The sequence below is a fragment of the Pristis pectinata genome, chromosome 25 (genome assembly GCF_009764475.1).
Source record: "Pristis pectinata isolate sPriPec2 chromosome 25, sPriPec2.1.pri, whole genome shotgun sequence".
NCBI classification, from domain to species: Eukaryota; Metazoa; Chordata; class Chondrichthyes; order Rhinopristiformes; family Pristidae; genus Pristis; species Pristis pectinata.
In genome coordinates, this window is record NC_067429.1 from 26,785,221 (window position 1) to 26,797,223 (window position 12,003).

At 37.9% G+C, this 12,003-nt stretch overlaps 1 protein-coding gene across 2 annotated transcripts in view; it reads left to right on the forward strand.

Moving 5' to 3' along the window:
• myo1d (myosin 1D) overlaps positions 1-12,003 on the forward strand; it is a 427,465-nt gene that overhangs the window by 181,025 nt on the left and 234,437 nt on the right. Inside the window, exon 17 of one of the 2 annotated variants that reach the window (XM_052038939.1) lies at positions 4,352-4,530. The exons of the other annotated variant lie outside the window; for it this stretch is intronic. Coding sequence (XP_051894899.1) covers positions 4,352-4,396 — 45 coding nt within the window. The 3' untranslated portion in view covers positions 4,397-4,530. Of the gene's footprint in view, positions 1-4,351; positions 4,531-12,003 lie in introns of those variants that run through there. 2 annotated transcript variants of the gene reach the window in all.

The window sequence follows — 12,003 nt, forward strand, 5'->3', positions numbered from 1 at the left end:
AGGGGTGGAATTTTGGAAGTGTATCCAGGAGAGTTCTTTGACATGGTCTGTACATAGATCACGAAGGGGAGGAGTATCACTGGACCCTATCTTTTGGGAACGTAGCTGATCAAGTGTCAGTGGGGTATCATTTTGGAGATGGTGAACATAACTCTATATTTTAAAGTGGATATGGAAAAGGATTGGGATGGACCACTAATAAAGGTCTTAAATTGGGGGAAGGCCACTTTCATTAACATGAGGAAGACCTGGCCTAGGTAGATTGGGAGCATCTACTTGTGGGTAAGTCTACATCTGCACATTTGGAAGCATTCGAAGGAGAAATAGCGAGAGTTCAGGGCCAGCATGTTCCTGTAAGGTTAAAAGCCACAAGTAACAATTATAGGAAAACCTGAATGTTGAGGGATATTGGGGGTTGGATAAAGAGATAAAAAGTATGTGGGGGAAAAAAAGGGGAGCTAATGAAGAGGACTGTCAAGAATATAAAATACAAGGAGGTGTTTAAAAAGGAAACTAGGAAAGATAAGAGGGGTCATGAAAAATCACTGACGTGGAGGATTGAGGTAAATCCGAAGGTGTTCTTTTAAGTATATTAACATGTGAAAGAATAAAGTGCGAAGAAGGTAATCGATGCCTTAGAGTGTTTAAAGGTGGATATGTCCCAGGACCATTTGGGATTTATCCTAGCCTGCTATGGGAGGCAAGTGAAGAGATTGCTGGAGAACTGGCTGAGATTTCTAAATCTTTGCTGGACACACATATGGTACCTTGTGACTGGAGGACAGCAAACGTGGTCCTCATTTTCAAGAAATACAGCAGGGAAAATCCTGGTGACTGTAGATCTGTGAGCCTAGCATCGGTCATAGGGAAAATATAGGGAAAAAAATTCAGAGGAAGAGGATTAATGATCACATGGAAAAACGGGGACTAATCAGAGGTAGCCAATATGGATTTGTCAAGGGCAGATCCTGTCTGACCAATTTGATTGAATTCTTTGGAGGTAACAAAGTATATGGAGGAGGACAGAGCTGAAGATATGAGGTAAAACTAGAGGATATAGATTTAGGTCAGGGGGAAGAGGGCATCTGAGGGGGACCTTCTTCACCCAGAGAACGTAAGTACCTGGAATGCACTGCCTGAGAGAATGGTTGAAGTTGGGTTGCTGACAGCATTTAACAAGTGTCTAGATAAGCGTTTGAATTGCCAGACATAGAAGGCTATGGACCACGTACTAGGAGATGGAATTAATACGGAAGGGTGCCCACTGGTTGATGTGGACAAGTTGGGCTGTATGGCCTGTTTCCATGCTATATGATTCTATGACTCTAGGTACACTCCTAGTCATCCAGTCATTCATATCTGGTCGAGAATAATTGGTTTAAGGATATGCATTTGTGTTTTGAGACTTTTCAATCAAATAATTCCAGAACTGTGCTAGAGGCAACTCCCTGGTTATGAAGTGGGGGGGGGGGGGGAGGGAGGAAGGAAGGAAGGAGTCTGTATTGCGATTTTCCATAACCTGAAACTGCATCATCTGTGCATGCATCAAGAAGCACAAATTTGAAATGAAATAACTTTTGTGTTGACTTGCTCTTTTTTTGCATAAATTTTGTAAGAGCAAATTTTCTTCTGTATCTCAAATTTTTGGGTAGTGATTTGTGAATTTTGTAAGGACAAATTTCCATTACTCGAATGACTGTAACACAGGGATCACCCTGTATTTAAGTTCAAAGTAAAAGAAGTAAAGAAAAAGCCATAGACCAGCACTGAAAATAGGTTAATTAAACTTTCAGATTTGTTCCAGAGCAGCCAGTGAAGAATAATGAATTTTACAAGTTGTGCTATGTTCAGTGAAGCTGGTGTAGACATAAAAAAAGGCACTTTGGCCATCATGGACCATGACCTTTATCTGAGTTTTGCAGTCTCTTGAGAGCTTCTACAAAGTGTTTGTCTGTGGTCCCTAAAGACAAATAATATAATGGTACCAGAATATTTAAGTACCATTATATGAACTAAAATTATTCATTCTTTTAGTCACATCCAATAATCCTTTTAGCTCAGCATCTGACAAATTTACAGATCAATGAATCTTTCTATTTTTACTTGGGCTTGAAGAGAGAGGGCAGAAAAGGGAGAAACATTATTAGAAAAGAAAAATTCCATATTAGTAAAGAATTAAAATGATATTAGCACTGACAGTTTATAGGTCTCATCTTGCAGCACAGGTAATCTTATCAATAAATTGAATGTTAATTCAGTTCTCCAGCAATCATGTGGAGGATGGGTTTAATTTCAGTAGTGAGTAGATTTTAAATACAAGGTCATTCTTCAAAAGGTCAAAAGATTGTCCTCGGCTTCAGTAACTCTACACAATAACACTCACTCCCATTTTCATTGAGTAGAGTCCATGATCGATGCTGTTTTTTTTTCTGTGACAGCCTCTTACTGATTGGGCTGATTGAGGTTGAAGGGATTGTGAAGTGGTGGTGATTTGGGGGTTGGGGGGGGGAGCGGTTGGGTGTGGAGGGAGGGAGCTGGTGTGACTCTTGCACTCCCTGAAAGACTTCTCACCTCTCTCTCCATATGGAGTCCCATGACTGGAATTTCAAATTCGTGTATGCATAAATCATTTCAGATGGGTTATATAATCAAGTTCTGCTGCTTTACTGGAAGCATGACCTGATGGGTTAAAATAAATTTATTAAACAGTTATGCTAATACAAAGATAAGTTATGAGTTTTTACTTGGGAGGACTGCCCTGATTGAGGCTATACTAGTAGAACTTTTTTAAACACAGTATTTTCCACTAAAAAGTGTGAACTTAATTTGTCTATGAAAAAGACACCACGTGCCTTCTTCGGATTAAGTGACAGGATGTACAAAATAGGAAAGCCGCCATGTGTACAGGAATACTCCTGCAATCCATACAAAGTAGTCACTGGCTGTAATCACTTGCCAGCTTTTCTTCTCCCTTCTTGCTCAGCTTTCCACTAACTATTAGTGTCCAGAACCTGTAATATGGCTCTACCAATGTTTTGCTAACTGATTGGGCGTTCAGGAGATCATTGCTCGGTTGTAATGTACATTTCAGATGTTTAAGTGCATTTATAAGTTGCAGTACTTCAAAGATCTTGTAGCCTTTAGAATTCTACTATCCTAGGTTGCTAATGGCCATTGCATTTTACTTCTCTTGACGCCATTTTAGAAATCAATCTTTTCAGCACTTCTTACTTAACTGTTAACAATTATGGGAGTACATAGAATTTGGAAGTATATTATTGGCATAAGTAGGGAATGGATTAAGGAGTGAGTGGATTAAGATGCAAGAGACAAAGCAAGGATAGCAAGTACATGCTCCAGTTGATAGAATGGTACAAATGGTGTCCCCAAGCATCCCTACTTAAGCCCTAGCATTTCACCATATCCATAAAGGACAGATTAAAGGGAAAAAGAACAATGAACATGCAGTCCCCAGGTTATGACAGGAGAGAAGGCATGTGGAAATGGCCTGTTCCCAGCCAGCAGAAAATGCCTGAAGCCCCGCGGCAGCCAGCAAATCCATCCCCATCCAACCCGCCAATTTCCTAAACATTCGTTTGTATGTACAGGGTGTAAGGCGTTATTAAACAGGGGAGGAACTGTATCTAAGTTTGCTGACAAAAGCAAATTAAGTTTAGTTGGGAACAGAAACCTGTTAAGGGATATTTCTAGACTAAAAGATTGGACAAAAATGTAGCTAGCCATTTAAATTCCTGCCTACTAGCACTCCTGCCAATGGAAGTAAAAATCATAATTTTGAATAATGTAATTATATCTCTCTCTAACTCTCCTGCAGTACAGAGAACAATTTCAGTTTTATTTCTCTCAATGAACCTGAAATCTTTTCTAGTATAATTTCATTTTGTATCATTTTTCTTGGCATTCATATTTTTCCCTTGTGCCCCTGTAAACTGCCCGGGATATTTACTACTTTAAGGGTCCTAAATAAATTCATGTTCAATCCTTCCTCATAAATCCCATCTAAGTAATTATTTTTCATACATGAGACTTTGGTGTAGTGTCGGCAGGTTTTTCAGTTTGGCTGGATTGTGCATTTGAGATTGTGTAGCAGTGTGCACAATTTGCAAATCCAGTAACAATGCTGTGCCATCAAGAATCAGCTCATTCTACACAGACCAGAGACTAAACCTCGACTATCAGAGCTTACATAAATTGATGAAGGTGGTAGACAAGAGTATGGTACAGAAGTGACCTTTAATTAAAAGAGTGAATTAAATCATGGCTTCGTCATCTTTACTTTCACTGAAAAAAATGTCACTTGTTGGTATTAATCTATTGCTATTATCCACAGAAAATCTCCGTACTGCAAGTTTTCTGCAAAGATCAAGACTGCTGATTGAATTGAATTGATCTCTGGCTTAAACTTTTTGTTATGTGTTTATTGCACATGACCTGTAAACTGGCAAATAGATTGTATTACTATAAGAGAGATGCTGTGCAGCACCCTAATAAAGAGCCTTGAAGAAAGTGCACATTATGCAGAGAGCATTTCCCATTCAATTGAGAAAAAGGATGTTGTTTAGTATTAATAATTTAAATTATGATGCCTATGAGGTGACGTTAAGCTGGTTAGATGGCAGATTGTGAACAATATTTTTGCAGATTGGTCTAGGTTATTAAGTGCTTTTCAGTCACTAATATTTCAAATATTAAGAAATTTGAAATTCTAATTTTATATTTGGCTCTTATATGGATGTCTTATGTATTTATTTTAATATTACAATGGTATATTCAGTGCATCATGTTCAGCTAGTTCTGCCTTAAAACAGAACATCTTGAGATGTGAAGTGGAACACCTTCAAGAAGCGTAGCAATGGACAGGTAATGATCCAGTGCACAGGGAAGGGAAGGCAATGTTGAATTGTGTTATTCAATCAAACCTATACCTCTAATTTACTAACACAAAACAGGAGCAGTCCTTCAAATTTACTTTTTGTGCTTTAATTAAATCCTTTCCTATAAATTCTAGAATTGGTCTAAATAGTGTTTTCTGTGGTCACACTCTACACGTTTTAAAAACAAAATCGATGCATACCTACAACAGCACAGATTCAGTTTTTAATTACATCCTGATCACAGTTAAACTATATAAATGATTGTTTGGTACTCAATAAGTAATGCAGTTTGCTTCCAGTTACCAAATGCACAGAAGGACACAAAACACCAAGTAACCTTGACAAACAAGTCTGAGAGAGAACTGGAGCAAATGCCAAATAAGAGGCCTCAGAATCGACGGGGTGATTAATTATAATTGTACATTCATCTAGATGGAAGCTATAACCAATGGACTGATTTAGAGCCAGTAGGGAGATGTTGACTTAGCTCTGAGGAAAGCAGTGTTTAAACAATATGAAATCAGAAAGGGAAGAATGTTTTTCATTGTACCAAGAGCTCCATCTATTCCTTTGAGGGCATGTGTAGCTTAGAATATGAATGATCTCTTTCGTTTCGATTGTAAATTCTCTGTCGTAAATGAGATCAAAGCCTTACTGTTAAACATTAACAGAATTTCACAGTTTAACATTACAATCTGAATTTTTGCAATACAAAATTTTCTGTAAAATGCTGTTAACTTCAAAAAGCATTTTAAATGGAATAAAAACTGCAGATTTGGATCGAAAACAAAAAATTCAGGTGGGTCAACAATTGAAACAATGTTGATACTTGAGTATATCTCCCAATGGAAAAAGGGATTTAGATAGCTCTGAGTGTGCATGTTTGAAATAAATAACATAATTGGGCTGTGTGGAGTTTGCACATACTCCCTGTGACTGGGTTTCATTTGAGTATTCCATTTTCTTCCCAGTTCCCCAAATCATGCTGATTGGTATGTTAATTGATTACCATAAATTGCCCCGGTGAAATGGTTGGAACAAGGATCAAGGGGGGGTTGAGCACAAGGGAATAGGAAATAAGTGAGGAATGGGACTGATGGGAGTAACCTGAGAGCTGGTATAGACTTGATGGTCTCTTATGTTGCAAGAAAATATAAAATTTAATTATATTGTTTGAGTTATGATTATTAGTCAAGGTGTCAGGAGAGTTCATGCTGCTGTTCAATATTTTCATGCTATCTTCTCCATCCACTTGAGCAAGCAGAGGGGGTCTCGGATTAACATCACATCTGCTAGATGAAACCTTGGAAAGTGCAGTTATTTTAGGTGACAATACTAAAGTGTCAGCTTACATTTTGTGCCAGGTCTCTGGACTGGAGCATGAACCCACACATTATTGGTCAAAACCATGAAGGTTATCAGCTGAGACATGGTTGATATTTAAGAATGACAAATGAGTAAAAAGTAAGTACGTGCACTTGATGCTTCACAAACATTTCCATGGATCACAATCATAAGGAAATGTTCTTGAGAACACACTCTGTGGCAGAAGGTTTAATGAATCAGCATTCTGATGGGAATGATGGCTTATTGTAAATATGCTATTAGACAACACAAAATAATTAAGGGGAGTAGGAGGAAGTACATTGACATTTCAAATGTAATGCTTCATGTTTGCCAGATACCGCTAATGAAGAGACGCAAAGCAAACAAACCTATTATTTCTACTGTTTTCTGTTTTAATTTTAGCTTTTGTGATCCATACCGCTTCAGTCATTGTTAATCAAGATAAAGAATCAAAGTCATTAGCACAATAAAGTTTCAAAATAATAGAGATTATGGATTTATCTAACCGTTCTGTTCTGGAAGACCCTTTGTTCCTGTTCTGTTCTGGGAAATTGTCATGAATTATTCCTCTTTTGCTTTATCCAATAGTCATTCAACTTTTTGCAAAGTAGAAATCTGTAACATCTAGTTTGTACCAATGATCGTTATCTTATTCTGTTCAGATTTACTGGGTCTAACTTTTTCATTTGCCATTCCCTTACCCTTTTGAAGGCTGAAATGTTCAAGTTTCCCTAATATTTTCTCATGCTTTAGTTCTCTGACAGTAAGGTTTATACTTTGGCTGTTATCTATCTTTAGTGTTTAAACATCTTAATTGTGACTTGACCAGTAGAGAGCACTGTGTGGTTCCAACACAACATTGTTTACTTTCAGCATTCTACCAATTTGATGGGCCATAGTGAGCAAGAAGGTGGAGATTCCCTGCACCTCTTTTTCCTAGTAGGAATATTTATGTTGTCTATTGTGCACTAATGTTCAGCTTATTTTGTAGTTACCATACCATGTCCTCAGACTGAATTGCATCTCCCTTCAGTATCACACCACCACTCTGTAATTGCTACATTTTGTAATTTGGCCAGTTCACAGTGAGTTTCTTATACAGTTACTCATTTAAGTTTAAAAATAGGCATTGTGACAGAAGGAAGAAGAGAAAGGAAACATTATTTAAATGGTGTTGGAATGTGAAGTATTGATGTACAAAAAAACTTGGATGTTCTTGTATACCAGTCACTGAACGCAAACATACCAAGTGCAGCATGTAGTTAAGGAGATAAAAGGTATGATGGCTTTCATTGCAATATCATTTGAACACAGCAATATGCACGTGTTACTAAAATTATACATCCTGTAGTATTGCATGTAGTTTTGGTTTTCTTATCTAAGAAAGGATATACGGTACTTGCTGTAGAGGGAATGCAATGAAGGTTCACTAGACTGATTCCTGGGATACTGGGACCACAGTATGAGGGAAAATTAAATAAAATAGGTTAGTATTTGCTAGATTTTGGAAGAATGAGTGAAGATCTAATTGAAACTTATAAAGTTCTGACAGAGCTAGACAGGCTGGATATGAGGAGGAGGGTCTCTGGCTAGTGTTCTAGGATGGGGAATCATAGTCTGGTGATATGGGGTAGGACATTTAGGACTGAGATGAGAAGAAACTTCTTCGCTGAGAGGATGGTTAAACTGTGGAATTTGGTGCCACAGAGGGTTATTGAGGCCCTGTTGTTAAAGCATATTACAGCATAGAAGGAGGCTGCTTAGCCCATCGGACCCATGACCGCTGCCAGCAGAGAAATCCTGTCAGTCCCATACTTCCTGTAACCTTGCAATTTATCTCTCACAAGCCCATCAACTCCCCTTTTGTTTCTTTTGTCACTTACTTAGATGAAGTGATAATTTACAATAGCTGTTTGTCCTACTAGCATGCTTTTAAAATGCGTGAGGAAACAGGAGCATCTGGTCTTGGAGGACATACAGATTCCACGCAGTTCAGGTGGTTGGTTTCTGGAGGTAAATGCATTTCTAGATGTGTTGGGCATGAAGGGATATGGGGAAAAACCAGGCATATGGCATTGAGATGTATGATCAGCCACAATTGTATTGAATGATGGAGTAAACTCAAAGGGCCAATTGGTGTTCTATTTTCTATGTTTCTACTGTCCTCATACTGACCATTTACTTCAGTAAAGCAGAGATTAGGCCTCGTATCATAGTAAAGTGATCCAGTGTCGTTATGCAACACTGGCATTTATGGTACGAATTCACTACTTTGTCTGCCTTGTGTTGGAGACCAATGTATGAATTCAACAAGGTCAGTGTGTGCTGATTTTTGAGAGCAATTATACACACTTGTATAAGATTTAATGATATTATGTGACCTCGTTCATATGTAGGGGCATCCATAAGTTGGGTGTTCGTAACACATGGACGACCTGTATAATGATTCGATGTTTCTACGTAAGGCTGGTGTTTATGGTTCTGTCAAAGTTGGATTCTGTTTCTCCAATGATCTGTATTGTTATTCGTGCAATGCCAGAATGGAATCAGTTATTTCCCAGAAGGCTGGAAAATCTTTTCTCTAGGCCACATTCTTTTCTTGGAGCTGGTTCAGAAGAGCTTACAAACAAACCAAAGGTAAAGGAAGATATACAAGGGGAGAACTGTTAATAAGGGTTTAATTCATTTGGATAGAATTAGATCATCATAATGTTGCCACGTAATTATAATTTAATTTCTAGGTGCTTGAATTTCTCAATTTACTTTTCACACCCCTTTCATTGCCTGATATATTCAAATAGACAATACATTGTACATTTTTTTAAATTTCTCAATGAAATGAACATATAATGAAATGTTTCCTTGTGCTGTACACTGTCATGGGAACCAAAAGAATAGGTGTCTGCTAAAACAAATGAAGTGATGCTATGACTATTGTAGTTTTCCATTAAGATAACTATTCCATCAAATGCCTATTCTGACTTACGAAAAACATTGCATACTCAAGGCTACAGGAAAATCTTCTGTTTTCTGAAAGGAATGGCACTTCCAGACCTGTCACTCGTTGTAGCAGAAATTCCCTCAGGTTGTGTTCTGGCAATGTTACATGATGTTTCCATGGTAACAATTAATTATTTACCCCTTAACTATGAAACACAGCTGATGCATTCTAATTCATCATTATATTCCCTCCTTGTACCTGACATTTTTGATGGTTTAGTTGGGATTTTTCAGATTAGTTACCATGTAAATTTTAATAATATGCCTGCTGTCCAAAATGCACTTACAACCTGGGGGAAAATTGCATAATATCAATAATACATTAATTTCTCATGGAAAGCAGTATATTGCAGATCAAAGAAGCAACTCCACAACACTTTTGAGTAGGCTTCAAAATGTGTTTCAGTTTTATTTTTTCATTTTTTCTTTCCTTATGACACCAATTTTTGGTGGAGTAAGGGTCATGGGCAGAGGCATCCCCCTGATATAAGTGAACGCTGTAAATGATAAATATTAGAACTAAATCTCACCAGATGGGCAGTATCCACAATTTTTGCTATCTGCGGGATGTCCCCCCACAAAGAGTGAGGACTTTGTGTGTTGTGATCAAACAAAGTCTATCCTGTACTTGAGGTACTGTTCTTAGTTTTTGTTTGTGTGGGCAATTGAGGCTTTTCCATGAATTTGCCCTGAGACTTTTTTCCAAAGCAAGGAGGCAAGGAATATTGTTCTTCAGGCAATGAATGATGGCCCATATTTCCAAACAAGTTGAGCTATGATATGGTGCAGTACTGTGTGAATGTATTACAGAAATATTTGTACTTACAAGACAAAGTAACATATTTATAGATATGACAGAGTAATATTACTTTCTGTAAAGAAGTAGTTCCTCAGAACATTTTTGTTTGTTCCTTATTTTGTACATGACCGTTTATTCCAGCATTAAATGTGAAGCATTGAGTCAGATTTGCTTGTCCTCAATCTCATCTCACTGGGAAAAATACCTTGACTGTGGAACTGCGGTAATTAGTACTCTTTGACCATGCCCTAATGGCACTGGAAGATTTAGTCAAATATTGTGAATAAAACAAAAAAGCCAAAGATATGATTCTTGGCTGTGGTCATTAAACTCGCATGAGTGACATGTGGCTGGTACAGCTGACATCAACATGTTTTGCCTTGGGAGGTGGAAAATAGGCTGATGGCAGTGATCACTAGTTTATACAAGGACAGGGGTGGAATGAGTTCTAATAGCTCCTAGACAGACATACTGCCAATACTGTGATCTGCATGTTTTCAATGTGTAGCCACTTGGGAAGGTTACTTTGCTGCCACATTATGAAACAATGTTCTGCTTTTTTGAGAGCGATAAAGGAATTAAGTTGATGAAGAAATTTTGTTCGGTGAAGGTTCAAACACAATATAATTTCTTCAGTGAGGTTTGCAATTACCATTGATTATCCTTCGTTCCATTTGATTATTAATTTTGTGTGTGTTGCAATCCTAATGAAGGGATCTCACTTGCAATTGGCCAATAATTGAATTTCTGATTGCACGCTGCACAGTGGTTATTAAACTGTTGCAACATCAAAATCAATTTATCCTCATTGGTTCCTGTTTATGCTTCAAAGCAGTGTTCACATGGTAAATAAATTGATTAGAGATTTGCTTAGTGCTGTCTGTCTGCCACAGCTGCACGTACAGCCACTACATAGAAAATCATTTTCTATTGTTTTAAATAGAAACTAGCTCACGGCTATCAGCTTTCAATGTTTAACTAAAATAAGATCACAGATGATATGTAACTGTCATTTTCATGATGAATTTCTCTTCCCAGCTCCTCTGCTCTGCCTTCAGAATATGTCATAAAAACTTATAAGACAGAGGAGTTCCTGTGTCCCATCATTCCTGTGATGGCTCATTAAAAGAGCTCTGTGACTACATTAAACTTTCTTTTCTCTACAGTCCTGCAGTTTTTTCTTTTCAGCAAGTTTTTATGCAATTCCATGTGGATACAGGGGGAGTGTGCAAACTTGAGCATACAGCACCAGAGGCATGTAACTCCACTATTCGTTTCCATTTGTAACTTCCCTGCAGCCTTCTCGTGACATAATCTCCCACCTAGTTTTGTTTCTTCAAAACACTTGAATACTTTGTTTTCCATTTCCTTATCTTCCATTGAGTTGCAGAGTGGCATCTCTCTGAAAATGTGGGGATGCAGACATAGTAGAATTGGATTGGAAAGGAGAATGATGGATATCTGAAAGCTCAAGCATACTTATGGTCTCGATAGAGGCATTTCCCAAAGCAATCAGTCAGTTTTGATTTGGTCTCTCCGGTGTTGAGGAGACTACATTGTGACAGTGAATATTTCTTCTTGAAGGAATGTTTAAACTCTTGGGGGTGGGGGCTGGGGGGGAGGGGTGAGAACGCGGAGAAGGAAGACATAAATAGATAAGTGTTACATTTCTTGCTTTAGCATGAGAAGAGGATAGGATCTTGGGTGTTATGGAATTGGTTTATTATTGTCACTTGTACTGAGATACAGTGAAAGACTTGTCTTGCACACTGTTCATACAGATCAATTCATTACACAGTGCATTGGGGAAGTACAAGAAAAAACAATACAGAATGCAGAGTGAAGTGTCACAGCTACAGAGAAAGTGCATTGCAGGTAGACAGTAAGGTGCAAGGTCGCATGTGATTGGGAGGTTAAGAGTCCATCTTATCGTACTAGGGAACTGTTCGATAGTCTTATGAT